Consider the following 18,663-nt stretch of genomic DNA (forward strand, 5'->3'; position numbering starts at 1 on the left):
CAACTCCCACCCATGCCGGTCTGTGGGCTCTGCCCTCCTGGACAAGTGCCCCTGGGGGGCAGAGGCCTTCTCCCTCCCTGTCAGGGAGGCTAGAACCCTCTGAAGGAGAAGCTAGGATGTAATTGGGTTCATAGGAAAGGACCCAGTAACTGATCTCTGGTCCAAGGGGGAACCAGGTTCAGGGAGTTGGGCTCCCCTTTCCTGAGGGCTGGAATGGGGAGCTGCAGCCATTGGGAAGACCTGGAGCCCTTGGACCTCTGTTACCCCTTTGCTCACGAAAGGGCCCAGCTCAGAGGGGCAGAATCAGGTTTGTCCGTCTCTTCGCCTGGCTGCCACAAAGGCTGAGCCTAGCGTCCACCTTTCCTGCTGACTCCTGACTTCACCTGTGAGGGGCGGTGGTGGACTCAGTCCCCGGCCCCCCAGACCCTGCCCCTCTTGGAGCCTGGGGGGTGGTCTCGCATCTCAGACCGGGGTCTAGTAGGTGAAGGGGGGTGTGTGGGCGGGGCGCCGGAGGGAGGGGCGGGCTCCAGCCCCGCAAGCGGACCAGTTGGCGGGGGGCACGGGCTCGGCCCCGCCCCGCGCGCCCCCGCCGCGGCCGGCGCGCGCTCCCGGGAGGCGGCGGCCGCAGCGGCAGCACCAGCACCAGCACCAGCACCAGCACCTTCGGCAGCACACCCGGCGGCCTCGGGCGGGGCTGGCCGGACGGACAGACAGACAGAGGGCGCCGGGGGCGCGCGTCCCTCCTGGGCTGGCCATGGAGGGAGCATCGTTTGGCGCGGGCCGCGCGGGGGCCGCCCTGGACCCCGTGAGCTTCGCGCGGCGGCCGCAGACCCTACTGCGGGTCACGTCCTGGGTGAGTGGCCCCGGTCCCGGCCCCCGCCCCGGTCCCGGGTCCCGCCTCGCCTTGCATCCCTCGTCCCTCCCCGCTGCCCCTCGCCCCTCGCCCCTCGCCCCTCAACCCCATCCTCGTCCCCGCCGGCCCCTCCCCCGCCAGCCTCAGGTTGGGGTGACGTCACCGGGCTGGGCGCGCCCACCTACGGGAGGGGGAGGGGCCGACGGCAAACGCCCGGGACCTTGAGAGGTCACCGCCCGCCGCCCCCATCCTCCAATTCCTCCTTAGGTCTAACTCCGTCCCCTTCCAAAGCCCTCGCCCCGTTTTTCCTGTTCTCACGACCTGGAAGCGGACACAGGGGCGGGGACGGGATTGGGTCTGAGCACTCAGCCTCAGCACGAGGAGGGGGCTATGGAAGCCGAGTACTATCAGGCAGCGCTTACACCTGCTTCGCCCGCACACAGCCTCCAGGTTCCTTCCAAGGGAGCTAGCCCTTTCCCAGACCCTCCAGTTGCAATTGTGTGTGTATGTGGGGGGTGCGCTGGGATTCCTCTGGGTGGGGCAGCAAGAAGGGGTTCTGCACGGGGAGGTCTTCCTGGGGGTGGTGTGGGAGGGGCAGATTTGGGGACAGCCTAGACTACTGGGGCATCCCTAGGCCAGGTGGCCTGCTCCTCCTTCCCACCTCTCCAGGCAGGAGAGATGAGAAGGTGGGGTGACGATCTCTGGGTTTTATTTAGCTGGTGGCACCTGGTGCCAGCCAGCTGCACCTACTGGCTTGTCTTCAAGGAGAGCGGTGCCCAGGGTGGGGTGACTTTGCGCAGATTAGGAAGGAGGAACCGTGTGTTCTGGTGCGAGCTCTGGTCCGACTTGTGGACCACTCTGGGGGGACATGTCCATGCCCTGCACCTGGGTTTCCCTCTTGACTCCATCTCAAGGAGCTGGAGAGGGGGAGGAGAAATGAAGTTAAAACTGGAGGTCTTTTTTTGGAAACACAGGCTGCCCAGAGCTAAAAGAGCAGCATCTGGTTTAAAATGACTGTGGTCCAGGGGTGCCTGGTTGGCTCAGTCTTCAGAGCATGCAACTCAGGGTCATGAGTTCAAGCCCCACGTTGGGCGTGGAGCCTACTTAAAAAAAAAGAAAATGTAAAATGACTATGGTCTACCACCTACCTGCCTTTCAGCCCTTGTGGTAAGGGGATGCTGAAGTTGGCTGAGCCCCAGAGTTCAACAGTATCGCCTTTTTAAAAAAGGACTTGTTTGTTTGTTTGTTTATTAGAGAGTGCACGAGTTGGGGGAGGACAGAGGGAGAGTGAAAATTTCGGGCATACTCCCTGCTAAGCCCAGAGCCCTAGCCCTACTCGGGGCTCAATCCAATGACCCATGAGATCACTACCTGAACCGAAATCGAGTCAGACACTCATCCAGCTGATCCACCTACGTGCCCCAATACTATCGCCTTTGAGCCCAAACACGATGCTAATAATCAGTCACACGGGGCTATCATCCATTGGGTGCCCACCAAGTGCAGGATGCTGGGTGGGCATTATTTTCTCTGGCCCCAACACTGCGTGAGCTCTACCTGTTACTATATTTGGCATGTTAGGAAGCAGGGCCACACAGCTCCCAGATGCTGAGGGTAGGTTCCATGAAGGACTGGGTGACAGCTGTGCCCCTGTCCTTGCGCTGCTCCCCGCTGTGCTCTCAACACCCCCTTCTCCACACCTGCCTCCCACAGCGCCACCCGCTGGAGCCTAGGAATCACTGGTCCAGGTGAAGGCTCCTGTTCCTACAGTTTCGAGGGGGCCATGCAGACCCTGTGGGCCCCACACAGTGCCAGTGACCCAATTTGAATGTCAGCGCCGTCTTTTATCAGCCAAGTGACTTCACTAATTGAAGCCCCAATTTCCCCATCTATAAAGGGGATGACAACGGCCCCCTTGTGGTTTGAGGGGAGGATTCTAGGAGGAATGCATGTAACGTAGCGGTTTTAAGCATAGTGCTTGGGCATAGTAGATGCTCACTAAATAGTAACGCTGTCCATAAATTTAAAATACCTGGGGCAGGTATTAAGGCGGGGTGCCCGAAGACCCCACCCACAGATGGGCCCCGTGCTGCCGGGGAACGTAGGGACAGGCCCGAGGGCGTGAGCAGTCGCGGTGGGTGACAGAGACCGCGGCTAAGGGGGCCACCGCAGGGCTCTGAGCGCCGCCCGCCGCCCGCAGGTGTTCTCCATCGCCGTCTTCGGGCCCATCATCAACGAGGGCTACGTGAACACCGACAGCGGGCCCGAGCTGCGCTGCGTCTTCAACGGGAACGCGGGCGCCTGCCGCTTCGGCGTCGCGCTCGGCCTTGGGGCTTTCCTTGCCTGCGCCGCCTTCCTACTGCTGGACTTGCGCTTCCAGCAGATCAGCAGCGTCCGCGACCGCCGCCGCGCGGTGCTACTCGACCTGGGCTTCTCAGGTGGGCGGGCCGGGGCCGGGGGGCGGGGCCTCTGGGCTCCGCGGGGCGGGGCGGGGCTTGCCAGTGAGTGCGGGGCCGAGGCCCGCGGGGGGCGGGGCCTCCCCTGACCCTCCCGCCTGCCCGCAGGGCTCTGGTCCTTCCTGTGGTTCGTGGGCTTCTGCTTCCTCACCAACCAGTGGCAGCGCACGGCGCCCGGGCCCGGCACGCTGCAGGCGGGAGACGCGGCGCGGGCCGCCATCGCCTTCAGCTTCTTCTCCATCCTCAGCTGGGTGAGTGCGGCCGGCGGGGGCCGGGCCGGGGCCGGGGTGGGGCGGGGTCGGTGCTGGCTGACCCCGGGCTCCCCCTCAGGTGGCGCTCACTGTGAAGGCCCTGCAGCGGTTCCGCCTGGGCACGGACATGTCGCTCTTTGCCACCGAACAGCTGGGCGCCGGGGCGGGCCAGGCCTACCCTGGCTACCCGGTGGGCAGCGGCGTGGAGGGCACCGAGACCTACCAGAGCCCTCCCTTCACCGAGACCCTGGACACCAGCCCCAAAGGGTACCAGGTGCCTGCCTACTAGTGGCCGGCAGGCCCCCACCGGGGCTGGAAGGCTGCCCCCAAGCCAGGGTCCAGGGTTTCCTGGGACCTCCCTCAGGTCCTCCTGGCCTAGTGCCAGGGACAGAGAGGGTGGCCATTGTGGGCCGTCTGGGGCCAAGAGAGGGTAGCTCCCAGGGTGCCTAGGCTGCCCCCTCACCCCAAGTTCCCCCTGTCCCCTTAGTCGCTGACCCCAGGCCTGAGGTCTTGAGGAGGGGACAGTGCAGCCCTGGACATGTATCTTCCAGCCTCTAGTGGATCAGCCTGCGAGCAGGTCATTCCTCTCATGAGCCGGCTAGCCTGTGGCTCACCTGTCCACTCTGGGGTCGGGTCTAGCTGCCCTCCGTAGCTAGGTGCAGGGGCTGTCCCTGGGAGCATGGGCACTGCTCCCATCCCATGTCCCTAGGGGTAGTGACAGTCCCTGCTTCAGAGTTGTGGTGGTTCACCCTGCGGGGCTGTGTGCACACTGTCTGGAACCTCCATCCGTTTGCTTTCACGGGCTCGCTAGAGTAGCCTGGTCCTGTTGATGTTGTGATTGTGGTCAAGTCTTCGGGCTTCACCTCATAGTTCCCTGCAAGCAGCCCCACTTCTGTGGCCCCTGCTCCTGCCCCTACCTGCCTTGGCCCAGGAGGCTGCCCGGATGTGGGCACTTTGGGCTAGGAAGGCACAACATGGCTGTAGGCCTGGGCACCAGCCCTCTCCCACCCCTTCAGTAAGACCTTGCCCGAGGGAGGCTTGGGCACCTGGATGCCTGGCAAGACAGGCAGGCCCCTCACAAGGAGGGAGACCTAGAGGCTCCATGTGCCCACAGTGCCCTGGACACGGCCCATCTGTGCAAACCCCTTTACCCTCCGCTTCCCAGACCAGCTCCTTAGCAACCTGCCCTGCACCCCGTTTTACAGCACAGCCTGAGGTTGGGGTCCCTCTGCGTGGCTGACTACTCATGCATCACTCAAAGTTATGTCGATACAAACGCGATTGCCGGGCTCCATTCTCGCAGAGAGGCACCTCCTTTTGGAGTTGCAGTTGGGCAACTACCCTGTACATTGTAGCATAGACCAATTCTGTGTGGGTATTTAAGTGAACATGTTTACAGTTTTTGTATATATGGATCTTTGCCTCCTTCTTCTGAAAGAACACTCCGTGACTGTATATCTTCAATGTCCCATGTTTCAACTGCAACTTCTTTACAATAAAAGACTGTAAGTGAGTTTACCTGGCCCCGAGGCTGGCCGAGTCATTTCTACCCCTGCTGCTGTGGGTGCCCGAGGGGCCCAGAACCCAGGAAAGGGCAGCAGGTGGTGGCCAGGCTGATGTCCACATTCTGGGGGTCCCTGAGGCCCCCACTGCACATCCCGCTGGGCTGCCCCTGGGTTGCTCAGAGCCGACTCTTGGAAATGCTGGGGAGATGCCCAACTCTTCTCCTTTTTAGAACGGCAGGACTAGGAATTATTTCTTGTCGCCGCACATCTTTAGCAGTTCCTTCATCAGTCTATGGATCTGAACTTCTTTCGTGTTACTACCACGTTCTTCGGGGATCGTTTTACTGGGAATATAAATGTGAAGTCTTGCTCCTTAGAACTTTGAAGTTATTTCTATATTCTCCTTTAGGATCCTATACTGTTGACGAGGGCAGCCATGACAGTATGATTCGTATTCTTTAGCGGGTTATCTGTTTTTTCCCTTGGGAAAACTTAACTGGGATTTTTTTCTAAGTTGTGTCGAGATGTGGCTTTTTAAAGAATTATCCTTGGGGCGCCTGGGTGACTCAGATGGTTGAGCGTCTGCCTTCGGCTCAGGTCACAATCCCAGCGTCCTGGGATCGAGCCCTGCATCGGGCTCCCTGCTTGGCGGGGGGGCCTGCTTCTCCCTCTCCCTCTAACGTTCCCCCTGCTTGTGCTTCTTTGCCCTGTCAAATAAATAAATAAAATCTTAAAAAAAAATTATCCGTGTTAGTGCTTATTTTTAAGATTTTATTTATTTATTTGACAGAGAGAGAGAGCACGAGCAGGGGGGAGCAGCAGAGGGAGAGGGAGAAGCAGGTTCCCGGCTGAGCAGGGAGCCCAATGTGGGACTCGATCCTGGGACCTGGAGATCATGACCTTAGCTGAAGGCATACGTGTAACAGACTGAGCCACCCAGGGGTCCTGTTTTTTTTTTTTTTAAAACAACCATTTACTTTTTTTTTTTTTTTAGGATTTTATTTATGTATTTGAGAGAGAATGAGAGAGAGAGGGAGTGGGTCAGAGGGAGCAACAGACCCCCCGCCGCGCAGGGAGCCCGATGCGGGACTCCATCCCGGGACTCCAGGATCATGACCTGAGCCGAAGGCAGTTGCTTAACAAACTGAGCCACCCAGGCGCCACTACTTTTAAGTAATCGCCACACCCAACGTGGGGATTGAACTCACGACCCTGAGATCGAGCGTCCCATGCTCCTCCGACAGAGCCAGCCAGGCCCAGTGCTTGTTTAGTTTTCTGTTTTTTTTCACCGCACGGAAAAGCAGTCATTATGTCTTTACGTGTCACCTTCTGTTCCTGGGACCCCCGCTCAGGTGCTGCAGGCAGCTTCCGGAGCCATGTTCCCCGGCTAGCTAACTCAGCCTCTGGAGATCTCCCCAGCTTGGTCCTGTTTGCTTCTGAACCCATCCACTGGGATTTTTAGCTCAGTTACTTGTTCACATCCAACTATTTAATAATGTCCCAGCTGAGGGCAGCGGGGCTGAGAACCGTCCCTGGTGCTGGAGGGCTGGCTCTGCCACATCCAAGCAGGCAGGGCTGTCTCGGGTAAGTGTCTTGTCGGTGCCCCGGGCTCCCCTTCCAAAAGAATGGTTGTGGCCATGGGGGCGGGCTGCGGGGGCAGGCCAACACAGGGGCAGAGCCCAGCGCAGGGCTTGGCACACAGCCAGCACTTCAGTGCTGCCATGTGTTAGCGTGGTTCTTGCTTTGTTAAGAGCTTGTTTTCGGGGTGCCTGGGTGGCTCAGTCGTTAAGCGTCTGCCTTTGGCTCAGGTCATGGTCCCAGGGTTCTGGGATCGAGCCCCGCATCGGGAACCCTGCTCGGCGGGAAGCCTGCTTCTCCCTCTCCCACTCCCCCTGCTTGTGTTCCTGCTCTCGCTGTGTCTCTCTTGTCAAATAAATAAATAAAATCTTAAAAAAAAAAAAAAAAGCTTGTTTTCAACGTCAACGAGATCCCCCATTTTCCAGATTACTTTTCTTTGGGGCTGGTCGTCCTCAGGTCTGCAAAGGGGCTACCGGCTGTCCGGGGAAGGCCGGTGACCTCTACACAGCCCATTGGTGGTTCAAGAGTCTGAAGGCTCTTGTCTGTGCTGGGCCCCGAGCGCCGGCCAAGCTCGCAGCGTCAGGCAGGCAGCACCGGCGTGGCCGTGTGCCTCTGGCCATCATCCTGGGTACCCCCATCCCCACTTCCAAAGACATTTCTTCTCACGTGAGGACATTTCCTTTGCCTGATTTGGATGTGGCTATGTGTTTAGAACTGTCTTCTACTATTTACATGTGTTTAGGGCAGAAAGAGGTGATTTCTCGGTCTGGTCCCCTCCTGAGATACTGTATCCAAATAATTAAGCACAAATTGTTCTCTGGCAGAATTTCAGATGCGCCCTCCACTGCTTCTGAAGCGCTCTTGTTTATCGTTAGGAGCTCTTTACTAGCCTGTGGGTGCTAACCTGGAGTCTATAGACTCCCACGTCCCGAAAGGATGGTTTTACTTGGCACACAAGCACAGGTCAAACGTGGCTGTGTCTGTTCCTGGAAGGCCTCGGCAGCGCCAGATGTCCAGGGCCGGGCCCCAGGCCCAGACCGGCGGCTGCGTCCCGAGAGCAAAGCCCCACTACCCAGCTGTGCATATGGGTTGCCCCCCACCCCAGGGGGCCCCTGGCTGTCCACCGGAGCTGGGGCCTCGGACGGCTCTGAGCCCCCCTCGCTGCAGGGTGACCTGGGAGGGCAGAGAAGCTCAGAACACCAGCTATGTGCATTATTGCAAAATAAATTTATTTGAAGATACACGGTCTTATAAAAGGTCAGAGTCAATTTGAGATCCCAGATTCAGCTTGTCTCATACAAAGATTCAACTTCAAGTAGCACAATTTCGTGTCTGCTTTTAATCCTGAACGTTCTTGAATCACGAAATAGCCAACTGTTTACACAACACGCTCAACATCTGACTCCGGCCCCGGTGGCCCCGCAGCTTCTGGCTTGGGGGGCGGCGGCGCTGTAGCCCTCGGGCTCAGGGGGCCTAGAGGGGGCCCGCTGTTGCCACCAGCTCTGACAGCATGGACAGGTTCCTGCGTCCCGGCCCTTCCCTCCCCTCGCACCTTCCAAAAGCAGGAAAACACAAACCCAGACCAGCCCAGCACGGAGGCAGGGGTCTTTGCCCACCTCCCAGGAGGAAACTGGATGGACTCCTATGTGATGGTGTGCGGACAGGGTGGGTGGGCCTTCCTGGCGACCCCAGGCGGGCTGGCCGGCGGAGGGGCCTGAGCGGCGGCCTCAGCAGGGCCTTACCTGGCTGCAGGGCAGCCGGGAAGGAGGGAGGAGGAAGGAGGCTTGTGGGTGTGGCAGCTCCTGCCCATGCTGGGGGGGCTACGTGAGGATCCTGGCGATGGCTTGCAGGGACGGGAAGTCGTTGTCCTGGGCGGCGTGCAGTGCCTGGTGGCCACTGACATCACCGTGCGCGAGCACCTGCTGGCAGGTGGGGCACACGCAGCAGTCCAGGCCCGCCGGCCGGGTGCTGGCCTGCCACGCGCTCTTCCTGTTCTTCTTGGCCTTGGTGCCAGGAGGCCTCTCCCGGCCCCGGAAGTGCGTGTGTGCGGACAGCAGCTCCTGCTGCTTGGCCGTGTCGGGCAGGAGCACCAGCAGCTCGTTGAAAATCTTCTGGAAGTTCTCCCCAAGCAGGTCGCGGCAGCTCTTGTAATACTGGGCTGCGGAGATCACGCCCTGCCACCCAGAGCCAAACCCAGTCATGCCCAGCCCGGGCCTGAGCCCCCACAGTGGCCGTGCTGGCCCCCCACACCCCTGCCTGGCTGACCTGTCTGAACTCCCCCGAGTGGCTCTTGAACTTGCCAAAGCGGGCCTCGTCACTCTGCAGGAAGTCCTTGATGGACTGGATGAGCTGAAGGTTCCTCTCCCGGAAGTTCTCGGGCACCAGGTAGACCTGTGGCGCAGGTGTCAGTCTGGGCCTGAGGGTCGGGAGACGGGCAGGAGGTCGCGGCTTAAGCCTTTGGGGTGGACCAAGATGAGGGCACTCCCCGGCCTCTAGGGGCACGAAGCCGGGTGACCCACCCCCACTTACGCTTTCGTGGCGGTGGCAGTACTGGGGACACAGGCTGGGTGGGGGCTGGGCAGGAGGCCCGAGAAGCCAGGGGGTGGCTTGCTGACGGGTGGCACCAGGCCGGGCGGAGGCGGGGGTGGGGTGCCCTTCAGGAGCACCACAGCATTGAAGCCTGCATGGGGCGGCACAGCAAGACCTGAACGTGACCCCTGCTTCCCACGTGCTGCTGTGGCTTCCCCTGCCGCCCAGCCCACCGAGGTCGGGCTCTGTCCAGCAGGCCCAGGGCCCGATGACGCACATGCTGAGCTCCCTCGCGGCAATAATGGCCTAGGACGACTTACTCCCCCATCTCCAGAGAGCGCTAGGATGGCCCCCTTTTACAGGGAGGCAAGGGACGTGGAGAATAAGTGCCCTGCTCACACTCAGCGGTGCCGCTAGGCTTCCCTCCCCCTGCCTGCTGGCCCGTGACTGCCCCTCAGGGTGCGCTCCCCTCGACCCTGGGGCTCCAGTCTGACTCTCCTACCCTGGCCCCCTCCCAGATGCCCAGAAGCGGGCCGGAGCCAGACACACATACCTGGGGGAGGGGGCATCCTGGGTGGGCAGGGGACTCCGAGTGCTGGGAAGTCTTCTTGGGGTGTGGGGCAGGCGGGGGGCCCCAGGGGCCGCGGGAGCCCAGGAGGTTCCTTGGGCGTGCTCCGAGCTGGGGCCGGCCCCTCTGTGTGTCCATTGACGATGAGGGCAACGGGCCCCTCGGCTCTGCCGGCGGTCGTGGTGGGGGCCTGCTCGGCCCCAGGGGGCCCATCTTTGTCAGGAGGCTGTGGGGGCGGTGAGGTGGCAGCCGGCTTCTCCGAGCCCACCTTCTTCTTCTTGCCGACCTTGGGGAGGGTCTGGGTGGAGGCCAGCGCCAACAGGGAGGAGACGGCTACCGTGGTGGGCACGCTCCGTAGCTCCTGGGCAGTGAGGCCGGCGCGGCCGGCCTCCTCCTCCTCCTCCTCCTCCGACGGTGGCAGCGCGCCCTTCTTGCTGCCCTTGCTTGCCTTGCCAGCCTTCCTGGGGGGCTGGCCGCTCCCACCAGCAGCCTGGGCCCCCGAGGTGGGATGCGCCACCTTCTTGCTGCCGCTGCTGTTCCAGGCGGAAATGAGGCTGGTGGGGGCAGCGCTGGGCTTGGAGGCGGAGGACACCAGGGCAGGGAAGTCATCCTCCTGGAAGGTGCTCCTGCCCCGGGCAGGGATGGGGTACGCCAGTGCCAGCCCCACGGGGCCCAGAGCTGCCGCAGCAGAGCACGAGGCAGAGGAGGACGCAGAGGCGCAGAGGCTGGGGAAGTCTTCATCCTTGAGCTTCGAAGTGGGAGGTGGGAGGGTGCTAAGCCCAGGGAGGGGAGTGGCGTCAGTGGCCTGAGGGCCCTAGCCCGCCCCCCCTCGCCCCCGGCACCCACCCTCCGCAGGGCCCCCCCCCCAAGCTGCGCACAAGTGTACCTTGGAGGCGTGGCCCCTGTGGCCTGGCCGGTTGCCGGGAGGCCCTCTGGGCTTACAGGACCGTTGGGCGAGGCTTCCTTGAGGCCTAGGAGACACGAAAGGACCCTATGTCAGGGCTGAGCAACGTGCAGGGGGTGGGAGCAGACCCTCCAGGGTGAGCTCAGGGCTCTGCCCTGTCACTCCCAAGCACCGTGCTGGCCAGGAGCCTGCCTCTCCCCTCCCAGGTGCCCACAGGCACAGCCAGCTCACCTGCTCCCTCGCCCTGAGTCCGGGGCAGGCGCCGGGGGCCGCGGAGCTCCTCGAGCACCCGCAGCCCTGCCTCCTCCTTCTTGGCCCTGCCGCCCTCCTCCCGGTCCTCACTCCTGCGCGTCTCCTGCTGCAGCTGCGGCACGGCCACCGAGGCCCGGATGGCAGCTGCCACTTCCCGGTCCTCTTCTTCCCTGGAAGAGGAAGGCCTTCAGGCAGGGCAAGGCCAGGGACCACGGCGGCATGCAGGGCGAGGAGCTGGGCAGGAGCCTCCCCCACCCCACCCCCCCAAGCCTGGCCACCAGGAGCTGTCCTGGGGCCAGTGGAGCTGGTGCCCGCCCGCCCTCGCTGGCCAGGAGAGGGCGCTGCCGACTCAGCGGGACTCCTGAGCCAGTGGGTCTCAGGCTGGAGCTCCCAGGGGGCAGCACATGGGCCCAGTCCGGGGTCCAAAATGCCTCCATCCTGCCGGACAGTGGGGACAGCACCTGGCCTGAGCATGTACCTGCAGCATGAGCGTTTCACGGCACGCCTGCCCTGAACCCCTCCCCCCCCAGTGACACAGGCCCCTCTGGCCCACCCCCACCTGCAGGGTCCTGGGGCCTCTGGCTAGAACTAGGGAAAAGAGTAGGGAAATGTCTGCTCACTCAGGACACTAAGCAGGCCCCGCTGCCGCCAAGCCAAGGACACCAGACACCAGAAGGCCAAAGTCCCCCGATCCCCGTGCGCCGTCCCAACCCAGCTGCCAGCCACCGCCGCCTCAGGGGGTAGTACCAGGAGAATGTCAGCGGCACGCAAATCCTCCCACCTCTTGTACCTCCAGCTTCCTCGACGGCTCTGCTGGGCTCCGCGACCACTGGCCCGGCCGGCACGGCCCTGACGGTTGTACCTGTCCACCTCCTCGTAGTCCTCACCCCCGACGACCCCTGCGGCCAGCACACAGCCCGTCAAGGGCCTGGGCCAGCCGAAGGCCGGTGCTCCAGCTTGCCCAGCAGAGACTTCCCCCCGCCCCCGGCACATGAGACCCGAGGACCAGCTCAGAGCAAGAAGTGGACAGGGAGAAGAGCCTGCCTCAGCCACGACCCCCACACAGCAGCTCCCCCAACAGCGCTCCCAACCCTGGAGCCCCCCGACCCCCAGCCGGCAGATGGGAGACACACGACGGGCCAGACTGGGGCCCGGCTGTGGGGCTTCCAAGCCTCGGGGGTGATCGTGGGCTCAGAGAGGTATGTCCCCCGTCCCGCCAACACATGACGGGCCAGACCGGGGCCCGGCTGTGGGGTTTCCAGGCCTCAGAGAGCGCCAGGCTGGAGCCCGATGGATCCCCGCTCACTCACCCTCGCTGCGGCGCGAGTGCCGGGGTGCGTAGCTGAACTGCAGGTCAATCTGGCGGTTCTGGCGGGCCTCGGCACGGCTCCGGCTATGGCAGGCTGTCCTGTGGGCCTTGAGGTCGATCTCGGTGCGGAAGGCGTGGGTGAACTGCTCCGTGCTGCAGCGGCCCTCCTCACACAGGAAGTGCTTCTCCCGGAAGTGCTCGCGCAGGTAGGCGTAGTCGCTGGCGGGGTCGGGGTGTCAGCAGGAGTCTGCGGGCTCCGCCACCCCCGCCAGTGGCCCCGCCCAGCTTGCTCTGGTGCCCGGGGCCCGCGCCCACCTGTAGTAGTCCTGGGCTCCATCGGAGTCACAAAAGTGGCAGAAGTAGTGGTCGCGGCGCAGGTGTTTGAGCAGCTCATCGTTGTCCAGGTAGCGCTCATCACAGAACTTGCAGAGCGGATGCCCGCGGTGTGACGTGTCATCGGGGTCCCCCTGCATGCGGTGCCGCGCCAGGTCCTTGCGTGAGTACCATTTGCGCTCATAGGTGAAGATCTGCAGGGAAGAGGGTGCTGGGCGCGGGCGGGCCCCTTCCCACGGTCCCGCAACAGAGGGCTGCCTCGGTCCCCCGACCATACACACACAGCACTGTATGCACCAGGAGCATCCCCTTGCCTGGGCTGGGTGAGGCAGGAGAGCTAGGGGGACGAGGGGCCTGAGGCAGCACAAGCCCCCCGGGGCCCAGCCCCCAACCGCCTGCACCCAGCTCTCCCGGGGCCCCCGGGTGGGCTCCGTGGCCCAGGGCGCACCTTGAGGTGCTTGAGGCACAGCTTGCAGCAGAAGAGCTCGTGCTGCTTCCGCATGTGCTGCTCCAGGTCCCCGAAGAGGCCGAACGGCGGCAGTTCAGGGCACTGTGGGCACTCGTGCTGAAGCAGCTGCCTGGAGAGACACCGAGGGCCCCCCCAACCCCACAGGCACTCAGTGTCACCGTCTGGAGTGAGCTCCTGCATGCGCCACCCGCGGAGGCGGTGCTGCTCCTGGCCAGGATGCTGAGCTCCGCGTTATCGGGGCACAAACACTGGGCCCACACCGGGGGCCACCCCCTCACCTGGAAGAAGAGGATCACTCCCGAGACAACTGTACCCGTTTATGGGGTTTTCCTGCCACGGACTAAGAGCCCAACTCCCAAGAGCTCGAGTGCACCTCACAGAGCCCCAGAAAGTAGGCACTGTGCACTCCACCAGAGTGTTTTCCCTGAATGTGCTGCCCCTGTCCCTATTGCCACCCCAGGGGGCTGCTATGAGCATCCCTGTTACAGGAGAGGAAACAGAGCACAGACCCTGACATCTGCACCCCAGGGCTGTGAGGAGCACAGGAGGGCTCAGGGATGTGCCCATCCCCAGTGCAGGGCTGGCCACAGGCCCTCGGAATCCCGGGCTGAGGATCTCTCTCACCTGTACAAGGCAAAAACTTTTCCATCGGCAAAGTAGATGTCATATTTTTTCTCGTGCTGCAGCTGGTGGAGGGGGATTGTGGCAAAGGCAGGAAGCTTCTTCCCAAAGACCACCTGGAACCAAATGAGGGGGGCTGGTGAGCAGGGCTGTGGGCACCCAGTAGAAGACACCGTCAGGCTGAGAAGAGGGAGGCACTCAGACCCTGCTGAGGAGGCCGAGGCCGGCCCCACAGGCAGCACTCTCTGCCATCCTGGGCTGCCCAGGCCCCTCTCCTCACCTGCAGCCCGGGGGCCTGGGGTGACCCATGTGGAAACAATGCCCAGCCTCGCCACCAGGGGGCGGCAGGCTCCCCACTCATCCAGGGAGGTCACCCCAGAGGAACAGGGGTCAGCAGTGACCCCCCGGGGCAGCGACAGGGAAAACACATGGGTGTTGAGCACAGGGCAGATAAGGTAGAAATGACATCCAAGAAGCAGCTATGGAAACAACGCCATCAGGACAAGCCAGGTGACCACACGTCACGCCTGGCCACCCTCTGTCCACCCACGATGCCATAGGAGAGGGATTTCCTCGCAGGCCTCGGTCACGGCCCCTGGCTGCCTCCTGCCTATTAACCAGCTGCCAGGGGTGCCAACGTGCCGAGGTGGGGTGCGTGGGGGGGCCTGGGTGCAGACACCTGTGCTGCCTGGCTGTTTCCCAGGGGGTCTCCGGCACACTCAGGTACCTCCTGCCAGGTTGCCCCTCCACAGACCCCCATCCCAGCGCCCCCAGGATCCTCTCACAGGCTCAGGTCCCCCCTCTGCGCCAAGAGCACAGCTCCCTCCAGGGCTCCCTCCTCTCTGGCCCCCAATCCCCATCCCTGGACCAAGACCACACCTTCGGTCTCCTCCTCTCCATGACCCTTCCCACTCCACTACTGTCCCCCACAGTCTAGGCCTGGTCACTCGCCTCTGCTCAGCATCCTCACCTTGGGAAGGGTCATGTCAAGGTCATCCCTGCTCTGTTTAGGCTCAGCTAGGCTCAGCCAGGGAGGACGTCTGGGATTACAATGGCCATGCACTTGGGAAAGCAGGGGACTGGCTGGGGAGAATGGTGGTCACACTGTCCCCAGCAGCAGGATGGTTAAGACTGGTTCCCTGGGGGTCTGGGGGAGAAGCTGGGGAGCTCAGTCTCCACTTCTCTACTGTCAGGAGAGCGTGCTGACCCCCAAGCCTCCCCCTGCCCCCACAGCCCAAAGGAGGCATCATGGTCCAGCCACACCCATTCTGGGGGAAGGCGGAGGATGAGCAATGCCCCAGCAGGCCTTTCTTCCCCTTGTCATCCTGTCTGGTGAACTGGCTGCCTGCTCCCGCCCCTGCCCCATGTGGATTTCGGGTGGGTGCTTCACTGCAGCTAAGCTTCCATGGCTGCCCCCCCGCCCTCCCACCCGGTTCCCTTACTAAGCCCCTGGGCCTCACACTGGCCTCTTCCCACAGTTCCTGTCCTTCCAGGACAAGGCCACACCCAGCCCTGCCCCATGCCACTCACAAGGGCGCCTTCCCAGCCCTGACCCCAGTTCCTCCTCCCTCTTGCCAGGGGACCAGCACCTGCACGCGCAGGGCCACGAGCCGGCCACAGATCACAGGGTCTGTCGTGGGATAGCTGCCGGGACTCAGGGCCCTGCTTACACCAAAGCAACACGGGCAGCAGGGGCAGCGTCCTCCCGTGAGAGAGCCCCCTGCCGAAAAGCAGCCAGTCCAGCAACTCAGCAGAGGAACAACTTCTTCCCCAGAGGAAGCCTGTGCCGTGATGCCACTGTCAACCACCGTCTCCCCCAGCTCCAGCGCCTGGGTCTCAGGGTCTGCTTGGATCCACTGGGGGGCGGGGGGTGTCTTACTGCTGGCACCCTTGCTGTGGACAGAGACAGGGTGCCGTTCTCAGGGGCGTCTGTCTCTCCTGAGCAGTTTGATGGGGCAACCAATTCTGGGCACACCTGAGCCAAGCCAGGAGAGAGAGGACACTGGGAACCTCAGGAAGAGGTTGAGGAAGGGGAAGGCTGCGTTTGTCTGAGAACGAGGGTGAGCAGGTTTGGAGCTAGGGGTGGGAATGGCAAAGTGCTAAGGGCCCCTCCTAGACAGGCTGTAAAACCAGGACTGGGCCCCTGAAGGCCTGCGCCGGCATCAGGACCAGTGATGAGTACACAGAGGGCAGCAGAGGGTGAGGCACATGGCGAGACCAAGTCGCTGAACAAGGACCAGGGCATGGGGGCCCAACCAGGGATGGGAAGGAACCCACCAGGGATCCAACCAGCATGGCCCAAGACCCACCCACCCATCGGTGATCACCCCGATGAGAGACGGTCATGGATCCGAGGACAGAGGCACAGGCCAGGCCTAGACACTTGAGGATGGACCATCTTGGGAAGCCCCTGGGTCGGCCAGGCAATCGATGTCAAAGGGGGAAAGGGCACCCCTGGGTGGGCCCCAGGATGGCTGGGCCAGTCCCTGAAGAGAGGGAGAGGGAGATGGGATGAGGGCTCTACTCAGACCCCCACAGGGGTGGATGTGTGTTCCTGCCTGAGGCTTTGTTGCTCCCCACTCCCAGTATCCAGTGGGCACTCGATGAGTGGAAGAGAGGATACGTGGTGCCAGCAGAGACCCCTGGCGAGAGTGAACCAATGGTGAGGGTGAGCAGTGAGGGCCCCACCAAAGAAGTACAGGCCCCAGAGGAGCCCAGGTGGACCAGGCTGGTGGGGAGGGGCCCTGACAACAGACAAGCAAGGGCGGTCAGCAGGCCCCACCTCCTGACCTGCCATCAGCCTCCTTCCCACATCTTGCCTGTGAAGTGGAAGGGAGACCGTACTAGCTCAGACACACCCCACTTTGTACAGCAGTCCCACCCAGCCTCTTTGACAGAGATGGGCTGGAAAAAAAAAAAAGAAGAAAATGGACCGTGTGAAAGGTGAGACCAGGGAGGAAGGTGGGGGGCGCTGATGTTGGTCTTGACTGGGAGCTGGCCTGGCCTCCACCCGGAGCACCTGCTGGGCAATCCAGCTGGATCTGGCTCCGTGCCTGACCAGCAGCTGCAGGGCTGCTCTGCGTCTGCTCTTTGCAATGCCTGCCCCACAGCGGGCACAGGGAAGCCCCGAGCCAAGGTGTGCGCCTATTCCGCACAGCTTCTTGGCATGCTTTCCTCAGGGTTTTTACAGACTGAGTCCCATAAGGGAGGACAGAGCAGAGGCAGCCCCTGGAGGTACCTGTGGGATTCCCGAGTGGGCATGGCACATTCAGAGGACAGTGCAGGACTCAGCCAGGGAACAGGAAGAGCTAGGGTGGAGCTGCAAGTTCAAGAGTGGGAGGCAAGCAAGATGAATCGAAAGGATCGTCATCTCCCAAAGTTCCCAGGACACCATCCTGCTGCCCAGTAATTCAGGGCAGGCCTAAGAGGAATGCCAGAATCGGCCAGAGGCACCCAGTGCCAAAGCATGCTCCAGTGGGAGCCTGCTGAAAGCTCGTGTCAAGAGCCGCTTGCCACAGAGAGCACTGGAAGGGTATGGGACCCACAGGGAGCAAGAGAGGCCATGTACTGGCCACAGTAACCACACAGAGGTGTCTGCTCACTTCCAGAGTGAGACCTGCAGCCCCTGCCTTCCTGGACGGAACTATAGGTGCACTGGAAAACCTGGCCCTTCAAGAATGACCTCATGCCATGCAAGACTAGCTGGCATGGCAGCCTTGGGCAGAGCTGGGAGGCGCTCACTAAGCCACAAGCCCAAGCATTTCTCGACAATTTGTGCACCCCAGATCTCTCCCAGGCCTGTCTCTGTCCACCCCAGTACACACTAATAGCATCTCCAAGTGTCTTTTTTGAAAAAAGCACAGAACAGGTGCTCATGAAGAGCTCACGGAATTACAGCATCGTCTTGGCTCCCCTAACATAAATGTCTACCTGAAAAAAAAAAAAAAGGAAACAACACAACTAAAGAAACCCACTCCTCAACAATGCCGTTTCTGCGTCACTTCTAGGAAGAAGAAAGTCAGATTCCCTGGCAGATGTCACCAGCCCAAGCTTTCCATGAACAAACCAGAGGAATTTCACAACACTGGAAGCAAACATATCTCAAAGCAAACCAAGAGAGTTCCAACTAGGTGCTTCCAGCCAGCATCTGGCATTATGGGGACGATGGGGGAAATCTCCACGGTGCCCTCTGATCCCCTCCAGGGCTTCCAAATCTGGACAGAGTCAGAAACATCCCCACCTCCACTCTGGAGCTGACCCCCTCACCACCACTCCCCGTTAGAATTGGCAAGGAGGAGAAAAACTTCGTAACACTTTTAACCCCATCCGCCTACAATCCTAAGGAAACCTCAATGGTTCAGCCTCCCCTCTCTGGTGGGCAGGTGTGAGTGCCACCGCCCCTCAACAGATGAAAGCACCAGTCTCGGGAGGACCTTGCCGGAGTTACCCCGAGGGGCCCAGACACATAGCTGGGCTGGAAATACCCACTTTGACCCTCTGCTTCCCGGACTGCCATAATCGTCCCCATAGGGACTGCTCCCTCTTCGACCCGGCGGGGCCAGCTCCTGCCTGCCGGCCCCAGAAGCCCCACAGTCGGCCCCACGGTCGGGAGCCCGCCCCGGGGGGCCCCGCCAGGCCCGCAGCCGGACATCAGGAAGGCAAAGTCCCCTTCCGGCCGCGCCCCGCGCCCGCCCGGCGCCCCGAACGCGCGGCCCGGCCGGCGCGGCGCACCTGGCGCAGCTCCTCGCGGCACACGGCGCAGTAACGCTGCTCGCACAGCACCCGCATCTTGGTGGAACAGCGGTAGCACACCGGGTGGTCGCAGCGGCCCAGCGCCGTAGCCTCCAGGTCCCCGCAGCACAGCACGCAGCTCCCGCCGCCCCGCTCGGGCACCGCCGCCGCCTCCAGGGCCGCGCGCCGCCCCTCGGCGCCCGCCGCCACCGTCACTGCCGCCGCCGCCGCCGCCATGGTCCGTGCTGCGGCCCCCTCCGGCCGGCGCGGCGCGGCGCGGCCTGGCTCCCGGCGGGCCCGCCCC

The 18,663-nt window shown here is 62.4% G+C and overlaps 2 protein-coding genes across 3 annotated transcripts; one reads left to right on the top strand and one right to left on the bottom strand.

Moving 5' to 3' along the window:
* The first annotated feature begins 754 nt into the window (after positions 1-754).
* SYNGR3 (synaptogyrin 3) lies at positions 755-3,849 on the top strand. The gene is made up of 4 exons (XM_028111975.1): positions 755-853; positions 3,054-3,291; positions 3,418-3,560; positions 3,640-3,849. The coding sequence occupies exons 1-4, from the start codon at positions 755-757 to the stop codon at positions 3,847-3,849; spliced, it is 690 nt and encodes a 229-aa protein (XP_027967776.1).
* A 4,320-nt stretch (positions 3,850-8,169) lies between these two features.
* ZNF598 (zinc finger protein 598, E3 ubiquitin ligase) lies at positions 8,170-18,635 on the bottom strand. Of its 2 annotated transcripts, none has more exons than XM_088017274.1 (12): positions 18,360-18,635; positions 13,632-13,744; positions 12,987-13,116; positions 12,521-12,732; positions 12,207-12,424; positions 11,687-11,795; positions 10,876-11,066; positions 10,627-10,711; positions 9,726-10,513; positions 9,173-9,323; positions 8,909-9,059; positions 8,170-8,817 (listed from the first exon to the last, which is right to left on the bottom strand). In XM_088017274.1, exons 1-12 carry the CDS (start codon positions 18,594-18,596, stop codon positions 8,464-8,466), a joined length of 2,739 nt encoding a protein of 912 aa, XP_087873400.1. In that variant the 5' UTR covers positions 18,597-18,635; the 3' UTR covers positions 8,170-8,463. The 2 variants fall into 2 exon arrangements, with proteins under 2 accessions (XP_087873400.1, XP_027967588.2); XM_028111787.2 differs by having other exon boundaries at positions 11,678-11,795.
* Positions 18,636-18,663: the final 28 nt, after the last annotated feature.

Source organism: Eumetopias jubatus, unplaced genomic scaffold, assembly GCF_037043125.1.
Source record: "Eumetopias jubatus isolate StellerSeaLion01/CBP00866 unplaced genomic scaffold, mEumJub1_p1.0 scaffold_12, whole genome shotgun sequence".
NCBI classification, from domain to species: domain Eukaryota; kingdom Metazoa; phylum Chordata; class Mammalia; order Carnivora; family Otariidae; genus Eumetopias; species Eumetopias jubatus.

Excerpts from the sequence above, each read along its gene's own strand:
- SYNGR3 (XM_028111975.1), top strand. The coding sequence starts at position 755 with ATGGAGGGAGCATCGTTTGGCGCGGGCCGCGCGGGGGCCGCCCTGGAC. Across the intron at positions 3,292-3,417 it reads ACTCGACCTGGGCTTCTCAG|GGCTCTGGTCCTTCCTGTGG; the intron begins GTGGGCGGGCCG and ends GCCTGCCCGCAG. Across the intron at positions 3,561-3,639 it reads TCTTCTCCATCCTCAGCTGG|GTGGCGCTCACTGTGAAGGC; the intron begins GTGAGTGCGGCC and ends GCTCCCCCTCAG.
- ZNF598 (XM_028111787.2), bottom strand. The coding sequence starts at position 18,596 with ATGGCGGCGGCGGCGGCGGCAGTGACGGTGGCGGCGGGCGCCGAGGGG. Across the intron at positions 10,514-10,626 it reads ACAGGGGCCACGCCTCCAAG|CACCCTCCCACCTCCCACTT; the intron begins GTACACTTGTGC and ends CCCTGGGCTTAG. Across the intron at positions 9,324-9,725 it reads CAGGATGCCCCCTCCCCCAG|GCTTCAATGCTGTGGTGCTC; the intron begins GTATGTGTGTCT and ends CGCCCCATGCAG.